The sequence below is a fragment of the Nicotiana tabacum genome, chromosome 8 (genome assembly GCF_000715075.1).
Source record: "Nicotiana tabacum cultivar K326 chromosome 8, ASM71507v2, whole genome shotgun sequence".
In the NCBI taxonomy this organism is placed as follows: Eukaryota; Viridiplantae; Streptophyta; class Magnoliopsida; order Solanales; family Solanaceae; genus Nicotiana; species Nicotiana tabacum.
In genome coordinates, this window is record NC_134087.1 from 194,677,842 (window position 1) to 194,694,792 (window position 16,951).

Genomic DNA, 16,951 nt, shown 5'->3' on the forward strand with positions numbered 1-16,951 from the left:
TGTATGGGCCAAGTTTCACTGGGACATTTGTAGCTGTTCCACCCAATGTCTGAGGTGGTGAGTTGATAGCCTTGACGCGGCCTTTGCTCTTTTGTACCACAAGACCTAGGCGCTCTACTTGCGTTGATGACAAGTAGTTGTGGGTGGCACCCGTGTCTATCAATGCGTGAAGGGGCTTGCCGTTCACTTTCAATTCGACGAACATTAGGGTCCTCGCTTGTTTAGGAGGGCTCTCGTCCATCTTTTCTTTCCCTTTCTTGGTGATCGGGACTGATGTTTTCTTAGGAGGACATGCACTGGTCCCCGCTAAGGCATGTGGGATAGAGCCAACAATTGCATTGAAGGCGCCTACCTGGTCGTCGTCTGATGAGTCTGATGTGTCTAACTCATCCTCGACCGTATGATGAGCATTGACCTTGATATTTGAGCATTCATTGTTCCAATGTGCCCCGCCGCAATGACGGCATTCTAAGGGAGGCTTTCTCCCCTGATTGTTGTTGATGGATGCAGCACTGTTGCTGTTGGAGGGAGGAGTCTTAGTTTTGGATGCACTCCGATCTCCCCCACTTTTGCTTGGGCCACCACTGGGATGGTGCCCGTTGAATCCCCCTCGGACAGACGGCTGGGGCCTGTCGTTCTGAGTTCCCAAATGATAATCGCCAAGGCATTCTGCAGCTTGAATGGCCTTGGGCAGGGTGTCTACCCGTTGTCGCTGTAATTCCATACGTGCATGAGGTTTCAAACCTTCTATGAATGCGAAGAGTTTGTCTTTGTCCCCCATGTCGCGTATGTTTAGCATGAGTGCGGAAAATTCGCGCACGTACTCCCTCACTGATCTGGTGTGGCGGAGGTCCCGTAGCTTTCTCCTTGCATTGTATTCCACATTTTTAGGAAAGAATTGCAGGCGTATGGCTACCTTCAATTCGTCCCATGTCTGAAGAGTATCTTCACCGGCCTTGATGGCTTTGTATTTGACTCGCCACCAAAGTTTGGCATCGCCCTGAAGATACATGGCAGCAGTCGCTACCTTTTTGGATTCCTCCAAATGGCCCACGACATCGAAGTATTGTTCGATGTCGAAGATGAAGTTTTCCACTTCTTTAGCATCCCGGGATCCGTCGTATGGCTTTGGCTCCGGTATCTTAAGCTTTTGTGGAATGGGGGTGAGGTCTGCTGCACCCCTGATGTGATGGTCACCTTCTCGAAGTAGGCTCTGTAAGGCAGCATTGACAACATTGAGCTTGTCAGTCAAGTCGTTTATGGTTTGCTGCATGGCAGTTAGTCTGTCTGCATCATGTTGTTGATGGGCTAAATCGTCGGCACGCTCCTGTTGGAGGTCCTCAAATTTGCCATGAATATTGGCAGTTTCGATGGCTGCCGTTTGTCGGTCCTCGTCGGAGTCACGACTGATGTTTGCAATGTCATTTTCGGCCTGCCGCATTCGGCGGTCCAGGTCGTCCAACCTTTGCACTAGGTTGTTGTTTTGATCAGGCACCGTATCCACGATGGGTCGTAATCGGTCAACCGTCTCTTCTAGGGATGCTAGACGCTCCCCATGATTCACCATGGTCAGAAATGGTGATGATGGCAAATGTGTTCCCTCGTCCGATGTCGAGCCTAGGCTCTGATACCAACTGTTACGCAACGCCTTCCTGATGATCTTTGGAAGGGCAACGTAAGGCTAAGCAACCGATGTCAGTGCGGTTGCTGTCCGCCAATGAGGTCCTCGCCGCACGCTAGACTAGATTGTCAGTGCCGTGCGGGAAAACCAATGTCGTGGGCAATTGCGGAAGCTGAGAGAGAATTGGGTTTTGAATGCTGATGATGATTTTATTGATGACTGAAAATGATGATTACAATGATGTGGTGTCGAGGGGGAGAGACACCAGAAAATGCTGATTGAAATGTTTGATTGTTTGGTCCCCCTTAATAATGCTTAAAAAAATAAACCAACATTACAAGACTAGTCCTAATAAAGCTGTAGAAGCACACTGAAATGAAAATGATGAAAACTAGCTTATAATTACAATGAAAAGGACTTAGATTATTACAAGGAAAAACTAAGTCCGATGGCAGCATCTTTGTCATGCGGGTCAGCGCGCGCGTTGCTGTGGGCGCGCGTGACACTTGATGTGCTGGCCTGAGGCTGTGTACTGGTGCTTGGCATCAGGGTCTGTGCGCGAGGCGCTGCTGGAATGGGCCTGCAGCTGGGCGCTGGCGAGGCATCAGGATCTGCGCGCGCGGCATTGTCAGGGTGCGCGGCGCTGTTGTCATTGGCCAGCCCTTGGGCGCTGGCGAGAGGCATCGGTGGGGCGATAGAGGCACATGCGCGCTTGTCACTTGGCGCAGCCAAGACCATGGGGCCGACCATGGCGCTAGGCATTGTGAGGCTTGCTAGGCCGCCATGGGGCGCGGCCAAGGGGTCATGGGGCATGTCTGGAAAGCAGCCCATGACATAACACACGACTGGGCTTAGAAACATCCAACCTTACGAACTGATTAGCTAATGTCTGAACATCCAAATCAAGCGGTCTCTCCTCGATCGGAATATACGCAAGGCTGCCCATACTGACTGACTTCCTACTCAAAGCATCGGCCACTAAATTGGCCTTCCCCGGATGATATAAGATGGTGATATCATAGTCTTTCAATAGCTCCAACCACCTACTCTGCCTCAAATTTAGCTCCTTATGCTTGAACAAGTATTGCAAAATCTTGTGATCTGTGAACACCTCACATGACACGCCATATAAATAATGCCTCCAAATCTTCAGCGCGTGAACAATGGTTGCTAACTCCAAATTCTGAACTGGATAATTCTTCTCATGGATCTTCAACTGTCACAAAGCATATGCAATAACCTTACCATTCTGCATCAACACCACACCAAGTCCAATATGCGATGCATCACAATACACTGTATATGGCCCTAAACCTGTGGGCAAAACCAACACTAGCACCGTAGTCAAAACTGTCTTGAGCTTCTGAAAGCTCGCCTCACACTCGTCTGACCACCTAAACTGGGCACCCTTCTAGGTCAACCTGGTCATCGGGGATGAAATAGATGAAAACCCCTCCACAAACCGACGGTAATAGCCCACAAAACCCAGAAACTCCGGATCTCTGTAGCTAATGTGGGTCTAGGCCAGTCCTTGACTGCCTCTATCTTCTTTGGATCCACCTGAATACCCTCTGCTGATACAATGTGACAGAACTCAACCAAAACTCACACTTAGAAAACATAGCATACAACTGACTATCCCTCAGAGTTTGAAGAACGATTCGAAGATGTTGCTCGTGCTCCTCCCGCCTGCGGGAATAAATCAAAATATCATCAATGAAGAAAATCATGAAGGAATCCAAATAAGGCTTGTTCATCAAGTCCATGAAAGCTGCTGGGGCATTCGTCAACCCGAATGACATTACTAAGAACTCATAATGCTCGTACCGAGTGCGAAAAGTTGTCTTAGGGACATCGGATGCCCTAATCCTCAACTGATGGTAGCCAGATCTCAAGTCGATCTTAGAAAACACTTGGGCACCCTGAAGATGGTCAAACAAATCATCAATCCTCGGCAATAGATACTTGTTCTTGATGGTGACTTTGTTCAACTGCCGATAATCTATACACATCATCATTTACCCATCCTTCTTCTTAACGAACAACACCGGCGCACCCCAAGGCAAGACACTCTGCCTAATAAAGCATTTATCCAGCAAGTCCTGCAACTGTTCTTTTAATTCTTTCAACTCTGACGGGGCCATGCGATATAGCAAAATAGGCATGGGTTGAGTGCCCGGAGCCAAATCAATGCAAAAGTCAATGTCCCTGTCGGGTGGCATCCCCGGCAAGTCTGAAGGAAACACCTTTGGGAACTCACGAACAACGGGCACAGAATCCATAGAAGGAACCTCAGTACTAGAATCACGAACATACGCCAAATAGGCCAAACATCCCTTATCAACCATGCATCGAGACTTCATATATGAGATAACCCTGCTGGTAGAATGACCAGGAGTCCTTCTCCACTCTAAACGAGGCAACCTCGATAGTGCTAAGGTCACGGTCTTGGCATAATAGTCCAATATAACATGATAAGGGGATAACCAATCCATCCCCAGAATGACATCGAAATCCACCATATCGAGAAGTAGGAGATCTACATGGGTCTCAAGACCCCCAATAACGATCATGCAAGCACGATAAATACGATCTACCACAATAGAATCACCCACCGGTGTCATATATACAGAAGCACTCAAAGAATCACAAGGCACAACCAGATAAGGGGAAAATAAGATGATACATAAGAATATGTGGACCCTGGATCAAACATAACTGAGGCATCTCTACTGCACACTGAAACCGTACCTGTGATAACTGCATCGGAGGCCTCGGCCTTAGGTCTGCCTAGCATAGCATAACATCAGGGCTTGGCTCCACCACTCTGAACTACATCCATAGGGTGGCCTCCACCTCTGGCTGCCTGGCCTCTACCTCTAGCGGCCTGACCTCCACCTTTAACACCTCTACCCCTACCTCTAGTTGGCTGAGCGGGCGGCGGAACACCTTGTGTTGGAACCATAGCACGAGAACCCTGGTGCTGAGAACTGCTCGAGGATCGAGGGCAATACCTAACAATGTGCTTTATGTCGCTGCAAATATATCAAGACTTCGGCTGCTGAGACTTCTGACCCTGACGGCCTGGATAACCACCCTGAAAACTCTGGAGTGGAGGTGCACTAATAGGAGTTGGTGGTGCACTGTAGGGAAACTGATCAGAATACTACATATTAGAACCACGACCACTTGGAGCACCATGAGAAGTCTAAAGTGCTGACTGAAATGGCCAAGGTGGATGGCCTTTACCAAAAGAATCCCTGCCTCCAGACGAGGCACCACTGAATCTACCAGAATGATGAGGCCTCTTATGGGACCCCTGACCGCTTCCTTGAGCCAAAACCATCTCAACCCGCCTGGCCACATTGGCCGCATCCTGGAAAGAAATCTCGCTACCTATCTCCTTAGACATCTGCAGTCTAACAGGTTGAGCGAGTCCCTCAATGAACCTCCTCACCCTCTCTCTCTCTCTCTCTCTCTCTCTCTCTCTCTCTCTCTCAGTGGGGAGTATCAGAAGAGCATGACGAGCTAAATCAATAAACCTCGTCTCGTACTGGGTGACACTCATAGAACCCTGCCGGAGACGCTCGAAATGCCTGCGGTGCTCCTCTCTCTGAGTGACGAAAAGAAACTTCTCGAGAAATAGCTGCGAGACCTGGACCCAAGTGAGAGCTGGTGATCCAACTGGTCTGGCCAAACAATAATCTCTCCACCATTTCTTGGTGGAACCTGACAGAAGAAAAGCAGCAAAGTCGACCCCATTGGTCTCCACTACCCCCATGTTCCGAAGAACCTCATGATGGCTGTCTAAGTAATCCTGGGGATCCTCTAAAGATGTACCACCATAAGTAGTAGTGAACAACTTGGTGAACATATCCAATCTCCATAAAGCATCGGCATACATAGCTGCTCCATCACCGGTCTGAGCTACTACCCCCGGCTGAACTGCTCCAACTTGCTGAGCTGCTGGAGTCTGAAACTAGGGAGCCATCTGCTCCGGAGTGCGGGTAGCAGGAGTTTTTGCTCCTCCTCCAGCTTGAGAGACGGCTGGTACTACAGGAAGTAAGCTCGCCTGAGTGAAACTCTCCATAAGGCCCACTAGACGGACCAAAGCATCCTGAAGTATTGGGATAGCAGTGAACCCCTCTAGGACCTGAGCGGGGCCCACCAAAACTGCTTGGGCCGGAACCTCATCATCAAACTCAACTTGAAGCTCCGTTGCTGGTGCTGCAGCTCTGGGCTGAGCTGTGCCCCTTCCTTGGCCCCTAGCACGGCCTCGTCCTCTACCCCTCGTGGGAGCTATTGCTGGGGGCTCGGGTTGCTGTTCAGTGGATGAAGAAGCACATGTTCTCGCCATCTACGAAAGAACAAAGTAGAAGTTCAATTAGCAATGAGAAACCAAATCGCACGACAGAGAAGAATAGAAGTGAAACTATTCCTAACTCTATAGACTCTGGGGATAAGCACAAATGTCTCTGTACTGATCCCCCAGACTCTACCAAGCTTGTCCGTGAATTGTGAGACCTAAGAAACCTAGAGCACTGATACCAATTTGTCACGACCCGGATTTCCCACCCTCGGGAGTCGTGATGGAGCCTACTAGTGAAAGCTAGGCAAGCTGACTATTCCGATTAATTTACCCTTTTTATTTTTAATCTCTTAACAACTTCAAGTCAACATATTATAAACAGTGAAAATAATAATACGGAAGAACGAAATTTAACAATTAGGCTAATACCAATACAAATCCATAAACATAAACTACCCAGAACTGGTGTCACAATCTTACGGACTATCTAAGAAACTACAAATAAATTCTGAACAAGAAAGTACATGTCTGTCTCTGGAATATAAAAGAACAGAAAGAAACTAGATAGGAAGGGGACTCAAAGACATGCGGACACCTGCAGGTCTACCTCGGGTCTCCTGATGGACTGAAGGCAGCAACCCCTAGCTAAGGTCCATATGCTCCAGTACCGGGATATGCACAAAAGAGTGTAGAGTGTAGTATCAGCACAACCGACTTCATGTGCTAGTAAGTGTCGAGCCTAACCTTGGTGAAGTAGTGACGAGGCTAGGACACAACAAATAAATAACCTGCAGTTACACAGTATCTAGCAGAATAATAGTAATATAAGTAATTCAAAAGTAACGGGGAGGGGTAACATACTATGGGGGAAATACCAACATAAAGAATTACAGTAATAGTGGAACAAGACAATTAGGGTAATTGAATCGAAAACAGTAAGAAATCATAACAAATAGGCAATAAATGCACGACATCACCTTTCGTGCTTTTACTCTCAATCCTCACCAATGCAATCAAGTAATGAAAATGTGCACGACATCACCCTTCGTGCTTTATCTCTCTTCCTCACCATTACAATCAAGTAATGAAAATATGCACGGCATCACCCTTCGTGTTTTATCTCTCTTCCTCACTATATAAATATTAGAAATGTGCACGGCATCACCCTTCGTGCTTTATCACTCTTCCTCACCATATGCATCAATATCAATGTAAATGTACACGACATCACCCTTCGTGCTTTATCACTCTTTCTTCACCATATGCATAAGTATGAATGTGCACGGCATCACCCTTCGTGTTTTATCACTCTTTTCTCATCCAAACAATAGCAACAACAATATCCCGGCAAGGGAATCAACAATAAGTATAAATACATCCCGGCAAGGGAACCAACAATAAGAATTAAATACGTCCCGGCAAGGGAATCATCTATAACCAAACTTGTACCAATAATCAACTTCACAATTGAACCTCAACTAGAGCCAATTCTCAACAATAACCAAATACCAAGAAGATATCATAAATCTTGCTCAACATGGATAATCAACAATTTAGACATTCGTAGTACTTATTAAGAAATACAACGATCACAATTTAAGACTCACGGGCATGCTTGACACCAACGTATAGATACTCGTCACCATACCTATACATCATACACTACACTAGGACATAGCAAATAAGGCACAATACCTATTCCCTCAAGCTAAGGTTAGAGCAAACACTTACCTTGAACTTTCATGGCCAACTCAAGCCTCAAACACCGCTTTTCCTTTAGAATTCGCCTCCAATTTACTTGTATCTAGCCCAAATTAATTTAACAACATCAATAAATGCTAAAGAATTCATACGCAATGCTTAATTATAGGTTTTCTATTATTTTTCCCAAAAAGTCAAAAATCGACCCCGGGCCCGCTTGGTCAAAACTCGAGGTTCGGATCAAAACCCGATCACCCATTCACCCATGATACCGAATATGTAATTAGTTTCGAAATCCGACCCCCAAAACGAGGTCTAAATTCTAATTATTCAAAAAGCTCTAACTCTACCCAAATTCCTAATTTCTACCATGAAAACTCTTGATTTATGATTAAAATGTGATGAAAACCGTTGGGTAATTGAAAGAGTCAAGTTTAGAATTGATTACCAGCACTTTGGGGATGAATTTGTGTGAAGAAAATCGCCTCTAGGTCTTGGTAGTTCGAAAATATAAAGAAAATGGGTTCTGCCCGTTTTTGCTACTGTTTTAAAAGACTGCGCAGGCCTTCATCGCGTTCGTGATGGGCCTGCCGCGTTCGCGAAGAGCTGCCCGTTGAGGACTTACGCGATCGCGAGTTCTCCTACGTGTACGCGAAGGGTAGGCCCCCCTGACCTTCGCGTTCGCGGACCGCACGCACGCGTTCACGTAGAAGAAATGACGACTACCCAACCCACCCCCAATTTACTATATGCGTTTGCGGGACATGGGTCGCGTTCGCGTAGAGCAGGTCCCCCAAGTGCTTCGCGTTCGCGTCCCTCTCTTTGCGTTCGCATAGAAAAAATTTCACCCCAGCTCAGTTCCCTTTCGCGATCGCGAGAGTTACTATGCGATCGCGATGCACAAAACGTCTGTGCACCTAAAGCAGCAAAACCTACAACTTTTCTAAGTGTAAAAACATTCCGTGGCCTATGCGAAACTCATCCGAGCCCTCGGGGCTCCAAACCAAACATGCATACAACCCTAAAAATATCATACGGACTTACTCGTGTAATCGAATCGCAAAAATAATGCCTCGAACTACGAGTTTAGCATCAAAATCAAAGAAAAATCTGAATAACTCTTAAGTTTCAAATTTCACAACCGAGGGTTCGATTCACGTCATTTGAATTTCGTTTTTAACCAAATTTTACAAGCACAACTTAAATATCATATAAGACCTGTACTGGGCTCCGGAGCCAAAATACGGGCCCGATACCATCAAATTCAAACACATTTAAATTTCCAAAAACTCTTATAATTTTAGTTAAACAATTTCCTTCAAAAATTTATTTCTAGTGCTTGGGACCTCGGAATTCAATTTCGGGCATACGCCCAAGTCCCATATAGTCTTCTACGGACCCTTCAGGATCGTAAAATCATGGGTCCGGGTCCATTTACCCAAAATATTGACCGATGTCAAATTAAATTCAATTTTAAAGGCAAAATTAGCATTTTTATCAAATTTTCACATAAAAATGTTCTGGATATACGTCCGGACCGTGCACGCAAATCGAAGTAAGAGAAAAGGAGGTTTCTAAGGCATCAGAACACAGAATTTACTTGTAAATCGAGTGATGACCCTTTTGGGTCTTCACAATAACAACTCGTTGAAACTATACTATGAAGTGATGAAGCAATATGAGAGGAATCGCGCGATTGTTGCAGTAGCAAAATTGGCTACCAAATGCTGAATTGTAACTCTCTAACCTAGAAAATGTTGATATTAGGGTATCTTTTCTCCCAGAAATGAAACATGAAATATGCGTTCAAAGACCAATACAGCACTTGGATTTGAGGCATATACTCGACGCTTTCTAGCAGAGAGTGCTTCTCCCTTTAAAGGGCCTTACGAGGAGCGGATCACAAATTACTCGGTATTCAAAAGTGGGCACCGAACACTAGGGGAGAAACCAAAGAAAAATAAGTCATGTACTCCCAAGGATAGTTTTAAGGGGTGAACGCTCTTCGTTGAAAAATTGCACTGTACATATAAGGTAAATTCATTTTGTGTCTCTATATATTATATTTTGAATCCTCTTGCTATAACCCAAAAGCATAACTTAGTGGTCAAGAGGGTTCAAAATCTTTTTGAGTCTGGTGGTTCAACTACTAAAAATTCGACAAAAACCATCTGTGGCGAAATCCGTTGGTTTTTGAAAATATTTTCTTTTTCAATTTTTTTTACGAAATGGGCCAAAACGCCAGAAATATTGCGTCCCGGGAACAATAAAAGGACTGCTAATATAAATATGACATTCTTTTGAGAAAACAGAAACATGCTTCAAGTAACAACCTGAAAACTAGGTATTATTACACAGATGGTTTCTTTAATGTAGCTTTTCGATATGAAGGTATCTGATAAGTTCAAAGAAGTGCTGGTGGTTCATCAATCCAATTAAGGCCACCAACATGAACAATTGCATTAAACATATTAGGCAACTCCTCACGCAAATTAGGCATTCCTTGAAACTTTAGCGTCCTAAAGACACCATTTTGAGGATCATATGAAACCAAATTGCCACATTTATAATCCAACAAGAGCTCTCCATTCTTCAACATGTATAAAACTTTCACCAAATGTTGAGTGACAGAATTTGGAGTTGGCGTATAAGCCCCAATTACGAACTCCTTCACCCAAGACTTTTTCACATTGTATTCCCTCATAACCCAAAGTTCTGTTCCTCCACGATCTTAGGTGAGGCAAAGTTATAGCAACAGCAAGACAATCTCCAAGAATTGCAAGATGGAAGCTATCAGTTCTCAGGTCAGCATTAAAATCAACCTTTGGAACTTCAGCAAATACCTCATCAGCTAAATCAAAGGAAACGATAAGCCTATCAAGACGTCCATTATACTTTCCAAATCGAGTGAACCAATGCATCTTCCCGTTTAAAAAAATTCCTTGATAATTTGAATGAATAAGGTAATCAACTTTTTCAATTCTTCTCCAACTGTAGCCACCAAGAGTACATACTTCAACTTTTGAAACATTAAATGAACGGCCGTCATCACGAAACAAATTGACATAATATATGATCTTCATCACCTTGTACTCTTTGGTAATAGGATGAAAACCAAATCCAAAAATCATTTTTTGCACACCAAATTCTAATGACTCAGGCAGATCTTGGTAGCCTCATGTAAAAGGATTGTACACATAAAGTTCATTTGTAAACCGACAATCACATACGCACAATAGTCCATGACATGAACCAATCACTTCATTTAATCCAGGCACAAAGTTTGACAAAAGGGTGCTGATTTTCCTCACAACTTTTTCGTTACCAAGATCAGAAAGTTCAAGAAAGTAAAGCTGATTATCGTCCAGTTGAAAAATAATGCAAGGATCGTTCTTTAATGCACGAGACAGGTGCAAATTCACAAGCTCTGCATCATGAGACAAGTTGTAAAATGCTTGCGAACAAACTTGAATTGGAGTAGAGATGTTATGGGAAGCCTAGAAGCTATGTCAAGGACAAGTTCTTGAGGTAGGGAATCAAATCCATATCGTGTGGGAGCTTCATCAGATTGAAACTTCTGTTTGTTGGTTTCTATGTCCATAGACACATACAAAAAATAGTTACACAAAGATGAGTATAAAGATTTTGGAAATGAGAAAAATGGGAACTCCGGAAATTCTTATAGCGGTAAACAAAAGAGTTTGTTCTTTGGATGTCTGTTGGAATTACTGCATTTATTTGGAAATGTTGCAAATACTGGTACTTTTCAGTTCTTCAAATGTCTTTTTTGTTTTTCGAGGAGAATTTTTTTTATAGGAACTTGTAATGCATTTAGTGCCTGCGTTGTTAGTTGTGCACAAGACTCTTGAGTTGCTCTTTTGAGTATTTAAAATAAAGATGTATTAGTTGTAAACGGACCATTGTTAATATTTCATTTGAACTAGTATGTATTAAACATAAAATATAATCCAAATCTTTTATGAATTAAAATCCTATAAATTTTTAAATGCCAACAAATATCCTTTACATCAAGTCTTACCGGAATGTTAACTTGTCAAACCTAAAAGATTAGAGTTGAATTACTAATGTAGAGGCAAGAAAAAAATTTACTGATTTAGATAATATTGGCCCAATGACCTCATGCGGTTAGAAAGTTTTACCCATACGACCTTCACAAAATTGCATCGGTTGTACCAATAAAGGCCTGGTCTTTAACTATTGTCACCATTTTTAAATTTATCACAAAGTAGATTTTTTCGTCACCAAAAACACCATGATTTTTCAATATTTAAAGCTTGAAATTCTTACTGTGGGATGAAATTGAAAGGTAATGCTTATTATTAAAATCATTTGAGTCTTGATAATTTCTGCTTAATTTTTTAGGTCGAACACTGATTTAGTGATTTGACATTAAAGTTTTACGCCATTTAACATCCTTTCAGGGATTCAGAGAATATAAAGATGCAAAAACCTGTTGTTACTTCTAAAATGAAGGCTACGAAAACGCCTCAATCCCAAATATATTGTAATTGGCTATATAATTTCATACACGATGTTATCTAATCCGGTGGACATATTGATGAATAGTGATAAACTTTTGGGGTCTATGGACCTGTTAATGTTGGTATGCATAATTGGGCATGTCAATTAGCTTTTGACTAATGTTATCGGCAAGAGATAGTACGTTAGGTACAAGATTTAGAGAATCCCTAGATTCAACCCAAATAAGTATAATAAATATAGATGATTCGACCCAACTAGTTAGCGATTTAGCAACAATGTTTTCTGTTTTTGTAAATCTTTGGAAGTTGTTTATCCAACTAAAACAACAACTAGTATGAGATGAAGAAAAGGACTGTAAAACATCTAAGCATTTGCCTGCAGCTGTAGTTAAGCATAATTGACCTGTAGTTTGATGTTATAAGTCACAATTCATAAAACAAAGATGACTCTTAAGTCCTATTAATTGATTCAGAAGATCACATAATCTTTAGACATACACTGAAAATCAACATCTTCTTCTGTATGTTACACAGAGAACTATTTTACAAAACAAAGCAACAATGTACTAAGAGCCCGTTTGGATTAGCTAATTTGAAGTAGCTGATAAGCATTACGTGCTGAAAAGCACTTTTAAGTGCTGAAACTGATTTAATAAATAAGTAGTTACATGTTTGGGTACAAGTGCTGAAATTGATAATAAGTTGTTGCAGTATTTGATAAAAAAAAGTGCTGATAAGCTATTTTTCTGTTAAAATGACTTAAATAACCTTAGAACTATTTACACTTATAAGGGCGTACACTACAAAAAAACTGAAATTAGCTACGAACGTCGTCGATAATCTGTCGCTAAAACGCTCGTAGCTAGCAGAATCTTTTGATAATTCGTCGCTAATCCGTCGCTAAATGAGATTAGCGACGAATTTTTCTGTTTAGTTACAGAATTTGTCTGTCGCTAAAATCTATTTTATTTAGTAGTGGTAATTTCTTCAAAATTTTAGATTCCGGATCGATTCAAATATAAAATATTCTATTTGTCATTTTATTTTAAATATAATTGTGCTTAAATAAGATAATTTTTATGATAAATATAATTTATTTTATGATAAACATATAATCATAAGTTATAATAACTAATAAACTGACAAATAATTTTCAGTAAAAAATAAACCTAAATAAGACAATTTATTTGAAGAGAAACAAATATTGTCTTCATCACCACAATACTTAGAAAGCAATACACCAAAAATGCAAAGCAATAGAGAATTTGCTTATCTTAAATAGTCAATGAGAATTGCAGACTTGAAGAGGTCGGGGGGGAGGGGAGGGAGGGGTAGGTTGAATACTTGAGGCAGTGAGTATCGATATAGGAGTTTTGTTCTAAAAAAGAATATTTTAAGGATAAAATAGTAAAAATTTTAGTCAAACTTAAAGTGCTTATAAGCCAAAAATTCATAAGTTGGGGGTGACCAACTTATGGCTTTTGGCTAATTTTTGACTTTTAAGTACTTGGCTTATAAGCACTTTTAACTTTACCAAACGCGTACATAAGCTTAAAAGTGCTCATAAGCTAGTTTGACCAGCTTATAAGCTTATCCAAACACCTTCTAAGAATGAAAAACAAAGGGAAATGACTTTAAAAGGAAACAGAAGTAATATATGCTTAAACATATGAGGAAGTTTCCAACGGGAAGGTATCTAATAAGTTTGATGATCTAATTAGAAGGTGGGATATCAATCCAATTAAGGCAACCGATATGAACACATGTCTGAAACAAATTAGGCATTCCCTGAAATTTTAGAGTCCTAAAAATACTATTTTTAGGATCATATGAAACCAAATTGCCACCTTTATACTCAAACAAGATCTCTCCATTCTTCAAAAGGCGTAGAAATTTTACCAATGGCTGCAAATGCTGAGTGACAGCATTTGGAGTTGGAGTATAAGCCCCAATCATGAACTCCTTCACCCAAGACTCTTTCACATTGTATTCTTTCATTACCCAAATTTCTATTCCTCCCACATTTTGGTGAGGCAAAGTTAGAGCGGCAGCAAGACAATCTCCAATAACTGCTAGATGCAACTTCTTAATTCTTGGATTGACACCTAAATCAACCATTGGAACTTCAGCAAATACCTCATCAGCTAAATCAAAGGAAACAATAAGCCTATCACGACGTCCATCATACTTACCAAATTGAGTCAACCAATGCATCTTCCCATTTAACATAACTCCTTGAGAACTTGGATCAAACCGATAAACGACTTGCCCAACACTTCTCCATCTGTTGGTACCAAGACTAAATACTTGAACATCTGATTTACCAAAGTATGGAGGTCGATACCTACGATAGCGACAAGAGACATGGTTATACATATTTGCATAATTTATAATCTTGATCACCTTGTACTCTTTGGTAATAGGATGAAAACCAAATCCAAGAACCACTTTTTGCACCTCAAATTCTACTGATTTAGGCAGCTCTTTGTAGTCCCTTGTAAAAGGGTTGCACACATAAAGTTCATTACTAAACAGAGAATGACATATGCACAACAATCCATGACATGAGCCAACCACTTTAAATTCAGGCACAGAGTTTGCAAAAGGGGTGCTGATTTTCCTCACAACCTCTTCCTTACCATTATCAGAAAATTCAAGAAAGTAGAGCTGATTCCTTAAAGGATAATCCGCGTGAAAAATAATGCAAGGATCGTTCTTTACAGTACGAGACAGGTGCAGATTCACAAGCTCTTTATCATTTAACAAGTTGAAAAATGACTTGCAAGCAAACTTGAATTGGACTAAAGATGTTATGGGAAGCCTGGAAACTATGTTAAGGACAATTTCTTGAGGTAGGCAATTAAATCCATATGTGGGGTGAGTTTGTTCAGATTGACACTTTTGTTTCTTGGTTTGTATATCCATAACACAGAAAAACGGGCAGAGAAAGATTAAGCAAAAAAGGCTAGGAAATGGAGGAAGATGTGCTGAGAAAACAACTAGGAGGCGTGGAAATTTAGGAACTCTTGTAGTACTAAATTCCACAAGTAAACAGTGTATATTCTCTTTGGACGGCTCAATTTATCCACATCGATGATTACACTAATTCAATAAATAAATTGGGACAGAGGGAGTAAGAAGCAGCTAATGTTAAATTAGTTTTGAAACATTGGCTAAAGCTTGATTATTAGCGGTTCAAGACTTTTTCCCATTTCTTTCTATAAAGAGTTGCGAAAAGTAAATTTTATTTTTATTGAATTTGTGTAATCGTCAATGTAGATAAGTTTAGCCGTCCAAAAGAATATACAACTCTTTTTTATTCATAGTAAGATGATTTATAGGTATTGTCACACCTCCTTCTTCCGTCCCGCGAGGGGCGAAGGAGTTTTTTCCAATCAAAGGACAATCGAAACGAGATTTATTTATTTATTTCAGAGTCGTCACTTGGGAGATTTAGGGTGTCCCAAGTTACCAATTTTAATCCCGAATCGAGGAAAAGAATGACTCCATATTACAGTCTGCGCCAAAAATCCGGATAAGGAATTCTGTTAACCCGGGAGAAGGTGTTAGGCATTCCCGAGTTCCGTGGTTCTAGCACGGTCGCTCAATTGTCATATTCGGCTTATTTATCTGATTTTATACAATTATGAGCTCATGTGCAAGTTTTAACTCTTTACCGCTTTTATTATTATATTTCAAAAGAATGTGAACATCGTTTAAAAACATGTCTTTGGATTGCGTCACATGAAATGCACCCGCAATCCGGAACACATTTTTATTCAATGTTTTGGGATTTGGATTTGGGTCGCATGAAATGCACACCCGAGTTTAAGAAGGTAAGATTATTAAAATGCGCGCCTAAAGCAATTAGCGTATTTATTATTTTGGGTAAGGCCGTGGAGTTCGCTAAGCGGCCGATCCCGAATTCTAAGTATTAACGCATGCATTTGTGAGGGCCCCACAATCTGTGTGTTTTATTTGGCGAGGCTCGTCTCATTTTATTTAAAAGGATAAACCTATAGTGACTACATTTTTTCTATTAAGTTCGTCTCTAAAAATAAAAGAAAATCCCTCAATTAATTACATGCTGAAAAATACGTAACTTATTAGTTATTAGTTTACGGCTAATGCAAATGGAAAATTGCAATCGAGTTTGTACAAAGAGAGATTGCTTCCGTTCTATATTCTATTATTTAATAACACTGGAACATGAGATTGACGCACAATAATATCAAAACAGATTAACTATTCTTAGATTAATTTAAACTAACATTATTAGATGAAGAAGTTATACATATGCAACCTCATTACTCATTAATCAATCAACTACATTTTATACAAAGAAAGGAAAATTCTATTCAAACACAAATCTAAACAGGAGGAATTCAACAGGAACAAAGCCTGATTAATATTTCATTTCGCTTCAAGCCGAGAGTGTACAAATGTGTACCTGAAAATGGAAGTACAAGAAGAAAAGAAGTATGAGTCAACAACAGTAATAACACAGCAACAGCAGGTTCAGCAACACCGCAAAACCAGTAACAACCAGTAGAATAACCCAGCAACAGATTCAAAAATCAGCAATACCAAAGTGCAATCGCAGTCAAAGCAGAAGAGAGACGGATACAAAATGCAGTAGTTTACTGATTTTGAATAACACTCGAGGAAAGACAAACAAAAATTATTAAAGTGAAAGTTCAAATTGTCTTTCTCTTTTCAAAACTCTATCACACTTCATCAGATTTTCAGAATGTATTACTCTCAAAAATATTCTCCCCAAAAATCTCTCTAGAAAATAATCCTCCTAATAATGATCTT

General features: G+C 40.9%; 2 protein-coding genes across 2 annotated transcripts; both read right to left on the reverse strand.

The window, feature by feature from the left end:
* Window positions 1-10,035: 10,035 nt before the first annotated feature.
* LOC107814667 (F-box protein At3g07870-like) lies at window positions 10,036-10,762 on the reverse strand. Its single transcript, XM_075220763.1, has 2 exons — window positions 10,298-10,762; window positions 10,036-10,221 (listed from the first exon to the last, which is right to left on the reverse strand). The coding sequence occupies exons 1-2, from the start codon at window positions 10,760-10,762 to the stop codon at window positions 10,036-10,038; spliced, it is 651 nt and encodes a 216-aa protein (XP_075076864.1).
* Window positions 10,763-13,846: 3,084 nt separating this feature from the next.
* LOC107814666 (F-box protein At3g07870-like) lies at window positions 13,847-15,058 on the reverse strand. Its single transcript, XM_016640114.1, has one exon. It carries the CDS (start codon window positions 15,056-15,058, stop codon window positions 13,847-13,849), a length of 1,212 nt encoding a protein of 403 aa, XP_016495600.1.
* Between the last annotated feature and the right edge of the window lie 1,893 nt (window positions 15,059-16,951).

What these genes read in the sequence shown, in the direction of transcription:
- LOC107814667 (XM_075220763.1), bottom strand. Translation starts at nt 10,762, where the DNA reads ATGATTTTTGGATTTGGTTTTCATCCTATTACCAAAGAGTACAAGGTG. An exon ending in AAAAAGTCTTGGGTGAAGGA is followed by an intron (nt 10,222 to 10,297) that starts GTTCGTAATTGG and finishes TACATGTTGAAG; the next exon opens with AATGGAGAGCTCTTGTTGGA.
- LOC107814666 (XM_016640114.1), bottom strand. Translation starts at nt 15,058, where the DNA reads ATGGATATACAAACCAAGAAACAAAAGTGTCAATCTGAACAAACTCAC.